Source organism: Squalius cephalus (assembly GCF_949319135.1).
Source record: "Squalius cephalus genome assembly, chromosome: 9".
Lineage (NCBI taxonomy): Eukaryota > Metazoa > Chordata > Actinopteri > Cypriniformes > Leuciscidae > Squalius > Squalius cephalus.
Window position 1 is genome coordinate 27,495,718 of NC_137130.1, and position 20,921 is coordinate 27,516,638.

Sequence of the window (20,921 nt, forward strand, 5' to 3'; positions counted from 1 at the left end):
TGTGATTGAATGACTTTCTCTACCCGTTGCTCTGACCTTTGTCAACCGTGAGCCGACTAACAGCAGATGGAGATCATGCATCGGCCCTCCACCGCTATTCCTGCAGTTCCCGGATGTGCAACGTTGAATTTTCTGTCGAATTTGAACCACTGAATTTGTGGAAGCGAATTTGTAATGCAAAATAAAATGGACCGAAAATTTCCTGTCGAATATTATATGTTGTAGTTTTAAACAGACAGACTATTTTGGAAGTGAAATCTGAATTAGATTATTGAATGTTTAATAATAAAAATGTGTGAAAGAATTTGGATTTAAATATTCAAAGCTTAAATATACGACCATGTTGAATTTTAGCCCATAAAAATACAAGCACGGTTAATGCAATGTATTTTTTTTTTTTTTTACTAAGGTTGAGACTGATCACAACCTTTAATTCTCACCATACAGAATTACAAATGTTTTCTTCGAAGGGAGAAAGACAAGTATAGTGGCAATACAATTCACACAACCACCATTTCTTCCGGAAATAAAGCCTTTATTTGTAACCAGTATTTATTACAGCAATAAGATTCAAGTAAAAGCTAAATCAAGTAACAGAACATCGTAACAGAACATCATAACAGAAGAGTAAAGACATTCTGATCCGGAGACCTCCAGCAGCATGCACAAAAACCATAAACATGAGATCAACCTAATGCACATTCATTCACTTCACATCGACTCCTATACAAACAATCTCATTCAGTCTCCAGAAGTTACAGTTTTGATTTACAAGACATCAAGACAATAAGTACATAGAAAAATTAAAATAATTATCAAATTTGCTTAACACAAAGTGGTGTGTTTTAAGCAAGTCCGAACCACCATTATTTATTTACATTCTATATCGCATCTTGTTTCAATACAAGAAAAATACCAAGTAACCCTGTCTGGGTGCAGTTCGGTTTACCAAACACACTTATTATTTGCTTTGTCAAATATTATTAATCATGCCTGCAAAACTCCCCACATAGATCATTGTGCCAAGAAGCAGAGCATGATTGATGAAGATCAAAGTCTCCGTGATTGTTGTAAACTATTGCAGTCACTAGGTGGCATCGTAGCTGTAGATCAGACAAGAGAGCACCTGAATCTAGCAATTCAACTAAACCCAAAAATACTAAACTGCATGCGGTTTTTGAAAGAATGAAGTACATTCATTTAAATATATAAACCTTTATGAAATCAGATTTGCAAAGTAAACAAATCTGCAAAGGGTGGTTAAATGACCTGTGAGATTACTTCATTATGTTGACGGGTTAAAGCACCTAAACTGAGAATAACTAAAAATTAAGGGACCAAAGAAAAGCAAAATCAAGTAAACGGAGTACAAATCTGTTAGAATGACATGTAAAATTATATTGACTGGCTCTTACTTGTAAAAAAAAAAAAAAAGCATAATTATTTAAAACTGAGCTTGTCACTTGCCGAGAAATAAAAAATAAATATAAAAAAAAGAAAATGAAAAAAAGAAAGAGACAGAGAGAGAAAGAGACGGAGAGAGAAAAAAACAACAACAATGCTTCACCATTGTGTTCCCACACTCTTGATCGTTCACTGCTCTTCAGATAGAGAGCACTCGGACAGCGAGCGTTCCCTCCTCTCACGTGTGGCCACGTAGTTCAGCAGGTCAATGGCTGTCACGACCCCAAACACCATCTGCCTCATCTTGGGGGATCCATTACTCATGTCTGTAAGACAGGAACTGCAATTCAGACTGTGGACACCATCCACTGCAATGACACCACAGCCTGCATTTACTGTACTTCATCTGCACAGGGTCCTGGGTTATTATCGGTAATTAAAACCATAAAAAAAAAAAAAAACATTTTCTTTACTTAAAATAAAGTAAATTAAACTAAACTAAACTAAAATTAAATACTAACTGAAATAAAATATAAATAAATAGATAAAACAGAGTATCTGAGAATATCTGAAATATTCTGTTATCTCAGAATAAACCCTTCAGGCTGATGCAAGACCTCATAAACCTGTCGGTGGTTTATTCTAAGATAACAACCGGCCGGATAAACATGAGCCATTTTTATTAACTAAAATTAAGTAAGGGATAATGTACAAGTTAGTTTACACTTACAGTGCATTAACTGTTTTAACAAATACAAATTTCAATCTTAATGTAAAATGTTGAAATTAACATTAACTAAGGTAATGAATGCTGTACAAGTATTGTTCATGTTAATGTAGTTAACTAATTTCTAATTTTAACAAATTAAACCTTATTGTAAATGGTGTTGGGGGTAACGCATTTACAAGTAACAAGATTTATGCCATTATATTATTTTTTTTTCAAGTAACGCATTACTTTTAAATTTACAACAAAATATCAGACTTATTTTTCAAACAAGTAACGCAAGTTACTTTGCTTCCCCATTTATTGACTGACAGCTCTCCTGTCCCCATGTTGAAAGAAATGTGTGTAAACATGATTATTGTAGTTCTAGACCAGGGATGGGCAACTTCGGTCCTGGAGGGTTTAGCTTCAACCTTATTCAAACACACCTGAACAAGCTAATCAAGGTCCTCAGGATTACTAGAAAGTTACAGGCAGGTGATTTTTTCAGGGTTGGAGCTAAACTCTGTAGGACAGTGGCCCTCCAGGAACGAAGTTGCCCATCCCTGTTCTAGACTAAATGTGAGCGTGCATTTACTCATCTCATTTGCACAAAAACAATTTCAGTATTCCTCAAATTGAATAAAAACTGTGAAATGCAAACTCAATATGCAAATGCAAACTCAAACCTGCAATAATTAAATGTTAAATTACACAAATATACTTCATGTATTTTATCTCACTTTATTAACCAATGTCTTTGCCGATGACCTTCAATGATCCAATTCAACCATGCGAATAAGCAAACTTGACTTTAGATAAACCAATTTTTTTCTTCTGCAATCCAGAATGTAGTATGATTGAATGAGTATGATTGAACTACTTTACAAATGTGAATTTGCATTTCCTTCAGCCTGAGGCTTATTCATTTCATTTTGTGTAAAAGGCCCAGCCTAGATGAGAAAAAGTAACGCAAAATTTTAATGCATTACTTTTAAAAATAACTTTTCCCCAACACTGATTGTAAAGTACTACCACAAAACCTATATATAAGTATGCCAGTGATGCTACATGTAATGTACATATAATAATATTATTATTTTAATTACAATAATGATGTAATGAAAGTTACAAAAACAGTCCCGCCCTGTATTCTTATGTAATGTTGGTTAAAATGGAAAGTTCACCGTGGTGTCCTTCTAGCACTTGGCTGAGTATATGCCACAGCAGGTGTAATGTCCCTTTGCCACAAAGAGCAAATAGAGGGGCGCGGTGATCCGAAGTTCAGGAAAATACGTGTCCTGTATCACGAATTGGTGCTGTATTGCATTAAGCTCCATGAATAAGACTGTTGTTCCTGAATAGTGCTGTGTTTTGTATGAAAAGACTTTGTACATTTTGTAAAATACCTGTTAATTCGTCATGTGATGTAGATGCTAGACTACGACACTTCTTTATAAAGGTTTCACATTCACCAATGGTTTTGATTTAGGACCCAAACTTTACATTGTACAGTTACACCTCAGTGTTGTTGTACGTTAAATGGTATGCGATAATAGCAGTTTAAATGATTATATTTATTTAAATTATTAAATGGATGCTGCCTTATTGGGATAATAAAACCCTCCCTAAACCTAACCGATACACTTTATTATTAAACACGTTAGAAACTTTATTTCCACTTTTTGACTATTTTCTTCATTTTTATTGAAAATAAATGCCTTTCCGACCTGATATGTGATGGGAAAGGGGAGTAGAGAGAGTTCGGCAAAAGGAGGATTTGAACTTGATTTGCGTCAAAACTTTCTGCCACGCTTCTTACCCCTACACTATTGCTACTGAGGACAATCCAGCTTTTTCCATAATTTTGTCTGGCCCAACAAGACGTTAGTGGGCGGAGTTACTGTAAATAGCCTCTGTAAATAGACACTCCTTTTAAAGAAGCTCCAAATATACAATAGCGTTCAAAAGTTTGGAATTTTTTATATATCTGAAAGAAGTCTTGGTAACACTACAATAAGGTTTCATTTGCTTACATTGTTTGGTCATCTTAGTTAATACATTAACGAATGAACGACTATTGTTAGTTCACAGTGCATTAACTAATGTTAACAAATACAACTTATACATTGTTAAAATCAATAGTAAATGTTGAAATGCACATTAACTAAGATTAATAAATTCTGTAGAAATGCAGTTCATTATTAGTTCATGTTAACTAGTCAACTAATTTTAACTAATGAAACCTTATTGCAAAGTGTTACTCAAGTCTTTTTTTATTCAAGGCTGCATTTATTTGATCAAAAATACAGTACAAATATTAACATTGAGAAATATTATTATTTTAAAATAACTGTTTTCTATTTTAATAGATTTTTAAAATGCAATTTACTCCTGTGATGCAAAGCTGTATTTTCAGCATCATTACTCCAGTCTTCAGTGTCACATGATCCTTCAGAAATCATTCTAAAATGCTGATATTATGCTCAAGAAACATTTATTATTATTAGTGTGGTTAAATTTTCATGGTTTTTCATGTTTTAGGGGGACTTTCCATAGACAATTATTTTTATATGGTGCAAACTGCATATTCTATCCCCTAATCCTAAACATCATAGAAAAAATGTCTGCATTTTTACATTTTCAAAAGGTGATTTATGATTCATAAGCTGTTTTCCTCATGGAAAATGTCCCCACAAGGACAAGGATTTCAGATATTGCCATCTTTGTGGGGAAATTTCCCCATAGGGTTTTCCAGGACCTCACACACAGACACACACATGTAATGTTCGTGACTAAAAATAAGAAAATGGAGATTTGTTAGGGAAAAAGTGGAACAAAGAGTTAAAGAACTTGACTTACACTGAATCTGTTCATGCACAACAAGGGCAAAATGGTCCGTCTCCAGGATTCGTGAGAGTTTGCCCAGGTTATCAGTTAGGCGCACCTACAGGAAGACAGACAAGTTGACTATTGAGAGATCACATTACCTGTCATTACTGGTTATTAAGTAACACTCGGTGTACTGATATTTAATTGACGTACAATTAACACATTATTTATTCAGCTATTATTTCCTTCTTCTGCCAAGCCTCAGAAATCAAAACCGCAGAAGTCTTCGCTATAGACAATCGTATAATTAGATCCAAGTTACCCTCATTTAGAGCCAGATGAAAAAAAAAAAAAAAAAAAAAAAAAAAAAAAAACCACCACATGCACTTATAAGGATTTCCGATATCTCAAGGTTTATTTGAACAAATTGTGTGAATAGCCTACTTTTTCTTGAACCTTCTGCTGCATGTACAGAATGACAGAAAGGGGTGTGTGTGTTTGCGTGTGTGTGCCCACCTGTTTAAACTGTTTGTAGAGAACTTTGCTTATGGGATCAGATGGTCTAACCTTCCCAGCCAGAACCGACGAGAGCATGTTCCCCAATGTGACCATGCCCAGAATCTGCCTACAGGGAGAAAACCAGACACCAGATTGAGCCACACCTTCCTCCACTTATTTCTTCCTCCATCTGTTTGATCATTTTGCTATTTTTGGGTCAATAACATGACACTCTTTTTTTAGTCCAGATCTATTAAGTCTCAATCTCAGTCCTGGAAGACATCAGCACTGTACATTTCGGGTGTCTCAGTTGTCCGAAACACTTGGAGCCTCTAATGAGACGATGGTATAAATAAGGGAGATGTCAAATGAGCAGTGCTTGGGTACACAAATGTCCAGGATATCAGAAAGTATGAAGCTATTCAAAATAACTATTCATAATAACATTGACTTTTTCTATTATGAAAGTTTTCAATATCTGAATTAATTTGTAATAAATTTTAGAAAAAATATTTGTACACAAAATAATAAAGTACTATAAATATTAGGGCTAGGCAAAAAAAAATGATTTTTCGATCAATCATTTTTTAAAATATGGTTGATTCAAAATCGATTCTCAAAGGCCACGAATCGATTTTTTTTTTCCATGTTTATTTATCCATCACCCAAAAGCCAGTATTACTTTTCCTACACTGTTCATAGGCTTGCAGCCTCCATGTTGCAGCTAATGCTGTGAGATTTTATGTTTGTTTTATCTTAAACATAAAATAACCTGATCCTGTTTGATCAAGGCATGCCACTGTTCTGACTTCAATTATTCATCTTGCATCAAAATCCTGTCTATTCATTGTCTGCATTTGAAATATAGAGTCGGGTTCTGTTTTAATGTACCCAAGTGTACCGAAAATAAAAAGAGTTTAAGAGTTCTTAATTTCTTTTTATTAATTAACCACTTGTAAACTTATGTTCACTGTCTTTTTTTTTTTTTAATAAATATAGGATTTGTAATTAAATCTATATTCACTGAGTCGAATCGAGAATTGAAATTGAATCGAATTGACAGCTTGCGAATCGAAATCGAATCGGAACATCTGAATAATATATAATTAATTACATGAATACACAAACAACATTTCTGGTGGGGCAAAAAAGGCATTTAACTGTCTGTAAAACATTATAAAAGAAAATATTTTCAAAAGAAATTAAAAGTTGCATGAAAACTTAATAAAATCCAACTATTTTATTAATACCATTATCATTTTATTTTATTAAAATTAAACAGAAGTAGTTTTTTTAAATATCGTTTTTCAGATTGTGTATCAATATCAGTAACTTAAATTAACTTCAATATAAGATATTTTGACCTTTTTATAACATGGCAAGGTTAGTTCAAAAGTTTTTCAGCTGTCGGATGGAATACCCTAAGAAAAGTTTGATATTTGTAAAATATTTGACCTCAATATATATTAAGAAATCTGTTAAAAAATATTAACACAGACATGTATTCAAATGTATAAGGGGAAAAATACTTAAAAATATAGTGGAAAACAATTATACAATTTTTTTTTTGGAATGATATGTAATAAGAACACAGCACCTTTTTTAAACAAGGTTTTTGATGGATTCCACCTCCTCATTGTTTCAGATATCTTTATTAACATAATACATAATAGTTTAACTGGTTAACATAATAACAGGTTTCTGAATGAATGACCTACCCGGCGTCATCCACCACGGGTGCTTGGTCAAAGGCCTTCTCTTTCAGGATCTGAATGGTCTTCTTGATGGACACTAAAGGCAGCACAGTCAGGGGGGCGGAGAGTCGGAGCTCCTGCAGAGTCAGATTCCACCACCTACCGAGAGATGAGGGCAGGGAGAAAGACAGTAAAAGTTCACTGTAAGATGACACACATACAGAGTAATCTGGGAGAGTGAACATGCCTCCACATATAGAAGCTTTACTGTATCAGTAATGCAGCCTAGTGTAATAACAGATGCAGAGAGAGACTATATTTGCAGAGGATATCAGAGTGTAAATAACAAGGATGCTTCCAAAGACAACATGTGTACGTGTGTATACACTCACCATTGCTTCTTGACAACAAGATCCTCCTCACTCAGGAAGCCCTTTTCACACATCCACTTGTCACTAAGAAATTTAGACCTAAGGGGGAGAACAAAGCATTTAGGCCAAGCCTAAGAGTGTACTAACATAGCCTACTGCATTTTTTTTTTTTTTTATATAAATCTGAAATATAGTATGCAACGATAAACAGTTCAGACCACAGTTTCAAAAGCATGGTACATTGTCGTCACATGACCCACGCTGAACTATGATTACATTACCAAGCGGTTTTTCAGTTCTGTGGGCGTTCATCATGCGCATTACGTTTCCAAATGCATGTTATAAGTGACAGACTCATATCAGATGCAGAGCTGAGTTCATGTAGAACAGCATTTACTGTAAACAGTTGCTCTGAGACACTGGATCACAAGCTGCTCACATGCAACTGAACACAGCTGAAACACCCAGCATACATTTTTAATTCCATGCGATTTGATAATCACACTAAGCTGTATCGTGATTTTGGTTTATTTAGATCAATAGTGCAACCCTAGGAAACAGTATCCAACACAGTGGGAAATATGCATACTATGTATTGTACACATACTGCATTTGAGGAACAAGCATGCAGTATTGGGGAGTATTTAACTAAAAGTAGTTATTTTTCCTGAAATCACTATTTGTTTCTCAAAAAGTATGTTTTAGTAAAATTGGTTATTTTAGATGCTTTATGTAAATAAAATGTGTGTGTGTGCGCGCTCGTGTGTGCATATATAAAAATGCTGATTAACAGCTGCTGTTCATCACAATGTTTTAGACTATTATATAAAGGTGTGTGTTCTCTAGTTTTATTAGTTGTATGTAGTGTATTTATCTGTTTAATCTTGTTAAACATCATCCTAAAATCCTTGTTGGTTTTGTTTTGAATAGTTATACATTGGTAAAAGATATTTCCTCTAAAATAATCAGCTACATTTAGAGGTGGGCGATATATCGTTTAGACGATAATATCCAAATTGTTGTCTGGACGATATGCAAAATTGGGATATCGAATATTTCATAATTTGTACAATCCGACCCCCCAAACATGAAAAGAGCTGATAGAAGTTAAAGAGAAAACAAATAACGCACACTATAACCTTCTAAACAATTATATGTAGTGATTTTTAATACTGTAGGGCAGTACTATTCCCGGAAGCAACCTCCGATGGTCCCGTGTCGTCAAAAACGCACATTCATACGTAAATTCGAAATAGTGCGCGCAGAAGCACATGCGCAAAACCGTTTTGGAAAATTATATATTAATTATTTTTATTTTATCATATGTCATTTTACAAAAGGACATTTTACAAACCTACGTTTTGCGCATGTGCTCCCGCACGCACTTTTTCAGTCACAACACAGCAATCAGAGGAGGACGCGCTGAAAACTGTAATGCTGTTCTCTTCCTTCATAACTCGTATTGAGAAGGTTTGAGTTGCAGAGGAATTTGTGACTGTTTCACCTGTTCAACCACATCAAAGTTTCGTAATTAGTAAGTCCGTGCTTTTCTCTTTTTGTTCTTATGTGCTGAAGGGCCGCTGTGCCTTGGTGAAACGGTGTTTGTATGTGAAGAGCTCTTTTCCAAAACGCCATAAACCTAAAAAGCTGCCTCAAAGAACCAGCAAAAGTAATGATTATGAATATGTAAAATATTGCAATAAGACATTTTAATTGTTTATTAATTTCTGTGTCGGCTGCAAAGATGAAGTTGACGATCTACTATTGACTCGCGATCTTCGCAGTAGGCTAGTGAACGCACCGGAGAAATGCACATTTATTAGGCTACATAGTTTTATTTTATTTTGTTTTGGATGGTTTTGTTTAGAACCAGCTTTCTGTAAATATATTTCACATTTTTTAGGCCTGTGAGGCGAGTAGGCTACGGTTCGGTTCGGTTCATGATGATATCTACAGTTCAAGCACCTTATGTTGTGATTGCTAGCCTATATTACTTTTTATGTATTAAATTCAGGAAATTGATGAATGAAAAATGTATTAAAATTAAGATACAAATAATACAAAACGAAATTCGTTTTAAAGAAAGGCTTTGTGCTTTCTGTTTTGAGTTCTCTGTGAAAGTTTGAAAGTCTTTTAGTGCCGCTTTCAGAGCGCGCGTCCATAATGGAGAACTGTCACGTGATATTGTTTTTTCCTCATAAATGCAAACACGAAAAATAAAAGACAAAAGACTTTTTTAAAAAGACAAACCATCAATTTTTGGAAGAAAATGGATGGATTTATAGCGTTTTGAGGAAAAAAAGGCGTTTTGGGGAAAAAATGGATGGAATTATAGTGTTCTGAATTTTTTTTTTTTACTTTGAATTATCATCATCAACAATATTGTTTGATTTAATAATCACTGTTGCAAGAGGTGCCTAGTTCCATTTTTTTTTATTATTGTTTTATTTTGTAAGTGGAAAAAGTAGGGGCTACCTCAGATTCTGTTTAGTTAGCTCCTTTATTGTTTTTTCTATAGCCTACAATAATAGGTCAAATGCAGCAAGTCAAAAGACCAACTGGACCTTCTTTGCCAGTTTGCATACATTTCTTTGAAGGATGGCAAAAATATCGTCTGAATATCGATATCGAGATATTGGAAAAAAATATCGAGATATTCATTTTTGTCAATATCTCCCACCCCTAGCTACATTGATACTGTTTGTGCAGCTAACTGACTAATTTAACCACTATCTTAAGATTACCATAGTTCAGTAGACAAGACTAAATAAAACCGTAAATAGCTTGTATTTTGGGAAGCTACAGCTTTAAAGCAGATTCTCAACTCTGGTAGAACGGTGGCATACAATTCTGAACATACCGGCTGTCTAGGGTTAAGTCTAAAACATCACAATAGAATTGCTGTTGCTTAATCTACCAGGCAACACAAAACACACATTCACATCACAGCTAAGCACACTAGAATGCTGGGAACACCGAAACCTACATGTAGTTGCGGATGGAGTCGGGAAGGATCACCACACAGCGCTGGCCTTCCTTCAGCTCTTTGGCTACATGCACTGCTGCAGACATGGCTGTGCCTGAACTACCACCTACAAAGAGTGATAGAGAACAGACTTTAGATACACACTTAATTTCACACACATTAAATGTGAGAGATGTATTATGAGTTACATACCGCACAGAAGACCCTCCTCTCTGATGAGCATACGAGACATGGCAAAGGACTCTTCATCAGTGGACTTGTACCAACTATCCACCACCTGAGACACAGAAAATTTGTTTAAAAAAAAAATAAAAACCTTAAAGGATTTTGTCTAGCATGAATTAAGTGAGACATGAAAATAGGGGTGGGCGATATGACCAAATTCTTATTTCACGATAATGATATATATCACAATATAGTTATTTTATCTCATTTCTATTATAAAAAAAAAAAAAAAAAAAAAGTGTTTTACAAAATTACAAACAATAGGACAAATACAATTTAACAAAAATATGAATTAAACAAATAAGATTTCTCAGGTACACTAGGTTTACTGAACATGTAGTTTTAATAATCAAATGTAAAAATAAAATAATGCATAGTCTTTACCGTATTAATTAAATAAAAATGTATTCTTAAGGCAAAAAAAGAAAAAAAATCTATTTTGTTTGATTCACATTAATTACAGAGCAGGATGTAGGTATATTAGGCTGCTGTCACTTTAAGACCAAACCCAACTGTTTACTTTCACTTGAGACATTACTGGCTGTGTTTACATGAATACTTCACACGATGGGCATTTTTACAATTGCGTGCGTTTGACCATTTAAGCGCAATAAGACATGAAAGAGGACTGAATTCGCGATCACATGTTTAGAGATACAGCTTTCTGTGCACACGCTTACGCTGGATGTCTTTTCACTGCTTATTTTGCTTTTTAACATCGCATGTACTCTGCTTTCTCTGCGCGCACTTTGGCAGTGTGCCTGTCAGAACGAGTTCCTTTTCAGGATACATTACACTTATAACTCTTTTAAAAATCAAGCATATCCCGCTCTTTATATTCTCATTCATGCATTTTTCATCTATTGAAGTGTCAATAGTGCTACATATTTACATACCGCGATATACACAATATAACAAAATCTCTAACGATATACATTTAATACCGTGGTATTTTTTTTTTTTTTTACCGTAATATTTAATAAATATATTTAATTTAGTGCAAAATATATGTCATTAAAGCTGGATTTTTTTTGTATCGCTAGGTTCGATGTTAAAAATAATAGTGTGAATGCCAAGCGAACCAGGACTAAATGCATCATTTTCTTTTTTGGTCCGGACCAAAAGAACCGAACTACAAGAGTGAACACATCCTTATTTAATATTGCCTCTACTATGGCTTATAACAATATGTATCCAAGTACTTCTAGATTTGAATATCTGAAAAAGATTTAAATGACTGTGCATCCTTTCTAAGTAGCTTATCTCTATACAAATATGACAATAGGTCATATAGCAACCACTGGAAAGGAATGACAGTTTTAGGAGATAACATTTAAGGTGGGTCACGGCGAGGTCATTTGCCATCAATAAACATCAAGTGTCATTTCAACTACATCAGAACCTACTCTGCAAATACACACTTACAGATCTGTCCAGAACAGTGGGGATGAAGTCATATCCGATGCCCTCCACCTCATACTGAGTCTTATCAGTCTTATTCAGCTCCTCCGGCTCAGCAAGGATGGAGCCCTCAGGATCCACTCCAACTATCTGAGGAGCAAAGACAAACACATTATAGGCAGTGTAAAAATAAATGTAAGTGGAAACAAGTGTCTCTCCAAACAAAGTATTGATTATTCAGAATTCTTTTGAGTAATAACTATGATCTGAAAAAATAATTTAAAGAAAAAAGAATACTTTAAGAAATAGTAATAAAATATAATGCCAAAAATACATAAATCAGGTAAAATCAGATAAATAAATAGAAGAAAACATGTTCATTGACAGCTGTATCAGAATTCATGAACCGATCTGAGTCTCACCTTGATGTTGGGGCATTTCTCCTTCAGCTTGCGGGCGATACCAGTGATGGTGCCACCAGTGCCAGCTCCAGCCACCAGCATGTCTATTTTACCTACAGAGGGCAAACACAAATGGCTTCAACATTAGTCATATGCAGTGATTCTTGACCTTTTTTACTTTCTTTTGTCAATATTTGAAGGCCCTATTATCTAGGCCACATTATCTGATGTCAGCTGTGTATGTAAATCAATAATATGTAATATAACTACATTTTAGGGCTGGGTAAAAAAAATATATTGATTTTTCAATTTTAATCAATCAATTCTCATTTTGAAGAACCAATATCAAATTCTTAAATCCCAAGAATTTCTCTTTTAGTCTATGCGGAGTAGAAACATAATTATGTAATTATGAAGTTAGTATCACTTTTTCATTATGAACATTCCTAGGGTGTAATTTAAGTGTTTGTGTACAAATCATTTAATTTTTTGACCTTCAATATTATAGTGTAGTACCAACTGACTTCCTGTATAGTTTACAACATTAGTTTTCCTTGAGAAAATTGGCCATGTACTGTATCTGATTTATAGTCAAATTAACCGACATTGAATTGAAAGCTTGAGAATCAAGATCAAATGGAGAAATTTGTGTATTTGTGTCACAACCCAGCCCTACTAAATTTAAATAATTGTAAGACTTATTTGGGCTTCCTGGTTGAGAACCAATGGTAAATTATGAGCTTTTTCATTAAAATAATCCAGTTGACTGAAGCGAGAGGTTAATGATTAATTTAGAAAAAGCCACAAAGTTGCTTCTACACAAATTCAGCAGTTACCGTCACACTGCTCCAGAATCTCCTCTGCAGTGGTGTCATAGTGGGCCAGGGGGTTGCTGGGATTACGGTACTGGTCCAGAATGTGAGCATTAGGAATCTCATTCTTCAAACGCCAAGCCACACCCACATGAGACTCAGGAGAGTCAAAACGGGCAGAGGTAGGGGTACGAACAATCTCTGCACCCAGAGCACGGAGCACGTCCACCTGGGAGCATGCAAGGACACGAAACACATGACTATTCAAACACACATTCACACGCACTACAAATATTGACTGAAGTCTTCAGAAATCAAGTGGATTCACACCCACACCGTAGTTATTTTCATAATTTTACCTTTTCCATGCTCATCTTTTCAGGCATGACAATGATGCAGCGATAACCTTTTACTGCTGCTGCCAGGGCAAGTCCAATACCTGAAAAACAAAACATTTATTCATTTAGCAGACACTTATCCAAAATTCAGTTAGCTTCAAGTGCTAGCAATACCACGTTTCAAACATTGTCCAGAAAAGTACAAATTAGAACAAGGAGGGATATAAGAAAAAGTGAGCATAGAAAAACATTTGATTTTTTCTTATCAATCAGCCTCTATCACTATTTAAGATCAATAATATTCACTAGTGCGTTGATTAGGAAGTGTTAGGAATGTGTATAACACTTAGAAGACAGACACTTTTGTACAGTTATTCTTTAACTTTTGTCCCATACTAGTTGGCACATGACATGTTTAACTGGTCCTTCAGCATTCCATTCCTAGTACTTTCTTTCAATAAAAATATTAAAAGACATGTTGAGAATAAGTATTATTGTGCCACTGCCAAATGGTGTGCACAAACACACACACACACCTGTGTTTCCAGATGTGGGTTCAATGATAGTGTCTCCAGGTTTAAGGACGCCATCTTGCTCAGCATCCTCTACCATTCGCAGACTGATTCTGTCCTTCACGCTTCCACCGGCATTGAAGAACTCGCATTTAGCCACTAGACAATGATTGAAAGACCAAAAAAATAAAAACACATTCACAACTTCGTCAACCACCTTTTCCATTTAGGCATGTTGTCAATTCCAAGTCATTAGCTTGTCCCTTAGATTATACATACAAACATCACTGTATAGTTTCTTTATAATAGGAGTGTACGGGGCAGAAGCAAATTTTATTTTTTTACAGCACTTTGATTAATTAACATTTCAGTCCAAAAATGTGCTTTAGCTTTACAGGTAAATCAGTGGTTCTTAACCCACTAGGGGCCCTCAATAAATTTCCAATGGGGTTTGAATCTATTTTTTTTTTTTTTTTTAAAGTGTGAATTCTAGACCTAGTCATAAAAATTAAATCTTGACTACATTTATAATGATTACACATTTTTGTAGTTATGCCGAACTGTAAGATATTCTATCAGGTAGAAATTGTGAAAGAAATATTGGTGGAGCCTTCCAATATTGTTGTGAACAGTCAGTGGGGGGTCTTGCAGTCAAAAAAGTTGCGAGCCACACAAATAACTTTTGGTTATAGGCCTACCTGTGTGAAATATTTATACAGCAAATACACGGTGCACTTAATTCGATGGAAAGCATTTACTGTCCAACCTGAACCTCCCCTCTATCCCAACCACACATAGTCACACATGCAAATATGTGAAATATGCACCAACTCAGATGCAATTAGTCAGCTAATTCTATGTCTGTATTGCCAAAGCCTGTCGGCTCAACTGGCCAAAGGGTAATCTTGTTCACATGAAATTGCTAGACATATTGAATCCCCATTATAAAGCTCATTAAAACATTTAGGATCAAAAGGCTTTGACTTCCACACAATAACACTTTCAAACAATGTTCGTTAAACCAAAGAGGGGCTTAACTACAGCCCTGCGACACTTTTGACCCAAGCGACTAAACTCGCTCACCTTTCACAAAAGAAAATAATGACAGCCGCCATTTTGTGAGCCAGGTTTTGTCAATGAATGCACTGAGTTTCAATTTAGGTCCTTGAGTACATTCTGACAGAAAGTTTTTTTTCAAACGTAAAAAAAAATATACAATGCAACAACCTGGCCAAGTGAGGTATGTATCTGCTGCAACACACAATGCATTCCTCTCTGCAGGAATAACTAAGTGGTGTTTTGAAGGCCTCTGATTTTATCTGAGGAAGATGATTGTACTTTCCAGCAGATCCAGACATCTTTAGAATTTTGTATTTGAACTTTGGTTTTTGCGGTAGCTCTGTATATTTCAATGGCATCGCTGTCGAAGAGTAATTAGCTGGTGAAATGGATTTACTTATTGTAGAGTTAACGAAAGTTATCATGAGCATTGTAATGTTTGAGGCGGATATCTAAACAAATGTCTTTAGACCAGGGAGATTTTAAAATGAGCTGTTCATTCATAAATCTGTAAGATCTTAACTTCATGCTGTAGAAATACAAACCAGAAGACAGAACACAATGAGTGCAGTGCTGAAAAGGGGCGGGGCTACATAAGATCTATAGAATTTATAAAGTATTACAAAAACAAAACAAAGACTGGTCTTTAATTCCATCAGCCGTTCTTAAAACAAATAAATTATAATTTCATTGGTGACTCCTGGATTCTGCGCTCTGTTAAGTATTTTTTCCCTTGTTCATTGTGGATGAGCATAAACTCGGAGTTTCAAAATCTGGGTTGACTGAATTAACTCGAGGCCATGTTACTGGAACCAATAACCGCAATTAAGGTTTGGGTTAATTTGAACTAAGAGTTCAAAGTTTATGTAAAGACAAGTTAACACTGGATTTCCTAGGATCTTCACTCATGAAAGTGTATCAGGGAGGTGGTCCATAAAACAGATTCATTCTTCCAACTCTATGGCTGCATCCAAAATCACTGTAAGTACTTCTTCTAAATAAGTTCTTTGTGACCATTAAAAAAATACATTCTATACAGTATGAATGCGTGAAGTACGGATGGATGCATTACATCTGTCATGTTGTCACTGTTATGTGACCTACAGTGTCAGTTGCATTGCTTTGCTGCCATTCACAACTTCTCTCCCATGGCCTCATGGGATAGTAAAGTGTCTGTTGGATGCGTATTTCAGAATCTCAGCAGTAGTAATAGGTCACTGTTTGCCAACCATTTCATAAATTGTGAATTCAGACATACCATTTACATACGGTTTCTCGCCTACCATGTAGTAGAGAAGCATGCATATTCAGTGCTAGTGCAAGATGAGCATTTGTGGTTAAAAAGTATAGATTCTTTTATTTTTATTTTTAAAATGGCCGATCGTTTCGCTAGATAAGACCCTTATTCCTCGACTGGGATCGTGTAGAGCCCTTTGAAGCTGCACTGAAACTGCAATTTGGACCTTCAAACCGTTGTACCCCAGTGAAGTCCACTATATGGAGAAAAATCCTGGAATTTTTTCCTCAAACTTTAATTTCTTTTTGACTGAAGAAAGACATGAACATCTTGGATGACGTGGGGGTGAGTAAATTATGAGGAAATTTTTATTCTGAAGTGAACTTCTCCTTTAACTAAGTGCATGTGATTTAAGTAAATAAATAGGTTCATGCACTCAAAATGCTTGAATGAACTGTGACTCAGTACGGTCAGTCTAGGAACGTTTGCTTCTTCACGTCCTCAGTCAGCTGAGAAGAGCGAAACCCAACACCTGCATTCCTCATTCCAGAACTCGACCCCTTACTTCCAACGCAGACACACGTGCCGATACATGCACTTTACAGGCTGTCCTTAAATGATCTTGTGATCTTGCACACATATTTTACAGATACTCACAAAGCTCACACTTGAGGCCAAAAGCATTGGGAATCTTGTTCATGCGGACCATTGGGGTATCTCCAATCTTGCTTAAGATGTTGGGGAGGACACTGGGTGTCTCGGTCCTGTGAGAAAGCGGTTACACATGCACAACCACAAACACACAAAAAGTCAATCATAAAATAACCACAACGGAACTGACTGAATCACTGTTACTCTGCAGACTGTGACATTGATTTGTGTGGGTGGTAAAAGTGTGGTCATTCACGGTTACATTTCTAGATGAGTCATTCTTCCTGAAAAATCACTGTTGTTAAACAGGAGTAACTAGAATGGTCATGACTAGGACATGACACATGACTATTCATGTGTAGAAAGAAAGCAGATTTTTATTATACTAATTATATTAATAATATTCACTTCTTCATTTTCAAAAGTTTTCTGGCTTTACTTTAAAGCTTCTCCTTTGTTGGCAACAGGTTTTATTTATATGTTGTGCAGTATAGTTTATTATTTCAAAGTTTTTTTTTAAATATTTTAGAACCTCAATGTTCACACATATGGATACAATAGCAACAAATATAAATTAGCAGCGGTAGAAGGCTGTGTAGGTAAACATATCAAGTGCCTGCATAGTTTCCTGCTTCATGTTAAAACAACCCTATGCTCTAACCACTAAACCCACTCTTAAAGGATTAGTTCAACCCAAAATGAAAATTGTCATCATTTACTCACCCTCATGTTGTTCCAAACCAGTATAAATGTTCTTGTTCTGCTGAACACAAAGGAAGATATTTTGAAGAATGTTTGTGACCAAACATTTACTGGTCCCCGTTGACTTCATAGTAGTATGAAATAAATACTATGGAAGTCAGTGGTGCCCCACAACTGTATGGTTACTGACATTCTTCAAAATATCTTCCTTTGTGTTCAGCAGAACAAAGAAATAAAGGTTTATACAGAACAACTTGAGGGTGAGTAAATGATGACAGAATTTTTACTTTTGAGTAAACTATCCCTTTAAAATCTATGTACTGACTGACAAATATGAATTCTTAGGAAAGCATGTAACAGCTTGAAGGTGCTGCATTCTTACCGTTTGAAGTGGTTGTGGGGCGACTCGGTGTTTGGGTCACCAAGTTTCCAGGTGCATCTGCTGGGCAAATCTGGTCGAATCCATTTCCTCTCCATGGTGACCTCTGATACATTCTCCATGTGCTCTCCATTAATACTCTTCACATGGTGACTGTTTGTTTCATTCACATGGGCTGTGCCGTTCACATTTAACTTTTGTCCAGCATTTCCATTCAAGACGGCATCGACTTTCAGCTTGGCATCCATGTTGATGCCAGATTCTCCATTTGCAGCATTTGTGAGGACCTTGGCAGCATGTGGGCAGATGGAACCAGTCCCAACGGACTCTGAACTAGATGGTACTGATGGCATGGCTTACCTGAGAGGAAACATTTTAAGTGTCAGTCACCAGGCTTTCCTTTGTACTTAATGTTTTACAGTATCCAATCACCAAAGAACTGTTAGAAACATTATTAGGAAACATTACGCAACTATTCCATCATAAATGTGGGCGTATCACTCTAGAAGTTCATTCTGGTTTTCACTCTATTATGTTTAAATACAGTGTTCATGTCATCCAAGTGCTTATGCAACACTGACAGTGACAGATCACAACATGCCATTTAAGAAGCCAAACCACTGTACAAGTTCCATGAAAGTCTCAAACACCCTCCTAAAAGATAATATATATAGTGCTTTACTTCATTGACATATCTCAATTTGTGATAACACTTGCGTGCTTAAAGACAGTGAGAGGAAGAATACAAAACAATATCATTTAGAATGTGTACAAAAACACTCACTTCTTGATAACAATATCTATTAGATTAGACCTATCTCTATGGTCTCGATCGTCAAACATGAAGATAAAACAAGCACCCTTATTTATTGCCTCAACTTCCTCCTGGTCAAAAGCATGAATAAGCAAAAGTAGATCCCTCATACAAAAAAAAAAAAAATACAAAAAAAATAAAATAATAATAATAATAAAGAACAACAACTTATGAGAAGGAGATGCAATGGAATCCAGGTGATGTAGACAATTTTATCCCTGTGGAAAATAATCTAATAGGAGCTGGAGATGTTTAGGTTTCTCTTCAGAACAGAGCAGCTGTACTTGTTCATATGCATACCTCTCGTGCTTGTAAATTTGCCAGGAAGGGACTCTTATGCAATGAACATTACAGTGATACATGACACCAACAAAGCCTTTCAGCCAAAAGTTTGCTTCGTGGATAAGCATTTCCAAAAGAGGGGGGCAAAAATCCAAGCACTGACATCAGGGATGTTTTGACTGTAGCTTTTACTACTAACGGCATGTTGTTATCTCTGATCTCAATTGACAGCGAAATGAGTTACATAGTCATAGAAGAGTCATCCATACTCTGAAAAGAAGCTACTGTAAACACGACACAATGAAACAAGAAACTTCTGCTTTCCACAGACAACCTTCAAGGAAGAGGTGTGGCTTTCTAGACTATAATATGTTTAGTCATGTCACAACACTGAAACAATACCTAAGAAAAAAGTTCTCAACCATCTTCAAAAAATGTTCTCAACCTGAGGAAACGTATGATTAAACCACACATTTGATAAGAAAAGAGCTGGTTAAAGGCCGTCTCAAGAAATCTCTGTGATTTGAGATCCTATAATCTCTGAACAATTTTTATTTTATAAATTTAAATGTATAAACTCTTCAACAGCCGCTTTTATCATTTTATAATAACATACATTTAATAATAATAATAAAAAAAATAAAAAATAAGCAAAGAGAGTTTTGGTGGGCTTTAAAAAGAATCGCCAGTCATCCTGCTTAAATGATAGTGAATAATGAATTTTAAAAAAAATACTCGAATTATAAATTGGAGATCTCCACCGCAGGTATGAGTTGTAAAACACGTAAGAACATCACATTAATGAACGAACATGGTAAAGTATGCTGACGCAATCGCATTGTGCTCGCGCTGATCGTGATGCTGACGCAGGGGCTCGATTTCATCATGCGCGCGCCGCAGTCTCATCACTTACGACAGGCGGAATGTGAGAATTTAATTTTTTATTTTTTTATAATTTAGGTGGAAAACTCTTCTGTGAAAAGCAAGCGATTAGGATACGTTCCTCAGATACAAACAACACCATGATGTAGTAATGTCGCAGATTGACGCGTTTACCGTGTCTTGGTCGTTATCAATAAATGGTTATCTTTATAGGGCTTAACGACTAAAATACGAACAGTCATTTTTACTCACCTGACTATCAGCTAGAGACGAATTTGCGAGCCGGTGAGGTCCGATTACACAGATGACCTATCCGTATGTGAAAAGAAGTCGGCTTGCCAGCAGCTCACATGCGTTAAAGAGTCAAACTGGCGTCCAATCAGGTGACAGCATACCTTGTTGGGGTCGAGCGCTGATTTGCTGTTTGTTCTTTACTCCTAACCAATGGAAATGTCGACATTTAGTCGTGCCCTCGTGCACAGAAAACATAAGGACACTGGACAGTCCTGCTATGCTATGAGCTCAAGCTAGTGGATTGTGTTACTCAGGTGCACTTGACCAATTTATTTCTAACATAGTAAACTAACATCGGAGTATTGTAAGCCACTCTTACTATACTAAGTAAGAAACTAAAAAATAATCGTTTTCAAGGCAGAAATACGCGTATCATTACTTGCCTTGCAATAATGAGCGACTGGCTGTACATATTCCGAGATTAAAATATATTTGTTAATG

At 35.6% G+C, this 20,921-nt stretch overlaps 1 protein-coding gene across 1 annotated transcript; it reads right to left on the minus strand.

Annotated features, from left to right (window-relative positions):
• Positions 1 to 520: 520 nt before the first annotated feature.
• Positions 521 to 20,510, minus strand: cbsb (cystathionine beta-synthase b). The gene is made up of 16 exons (XM_079880538.1): positions 20,439 to 20,510; positions 18,212 to 18,568; positions 17,134 to 17,240; positions 14,205 to 14,339; positions 13,690 to 13,769; positions 13,355 to 13,559; positions 12,540 to 12,631; positions 12,142 to 12,267; positions 10,684 to 10,768; positions 10,492 to 10,597; positions 7,527 to 7,604; positions 7,159 to 7,293; positions 5,459 to 5,567; positions 4,973 to 5,057; positions 1,568 to 1,730; positions 521 to 1,103 (listed from the first exon to the last, which is right to left on the minus strand). Exons 2-15 carry the CDS (start codon positions 18,559 to 18,561, stop codon positions 1,594 to 1,596), a joined length of 1,830 nt encoding a protein of 609 aa, XP_079736664.1. The 5' UTR covers positions 18,562 to 18,568; positions 20,439 to 20,510; the 3' UTR covers positions 521 to 1,103; positions 1,568 to 1,593.
• Positions 20,511 to 20,921: the final 411 nt, after the last annotated feature.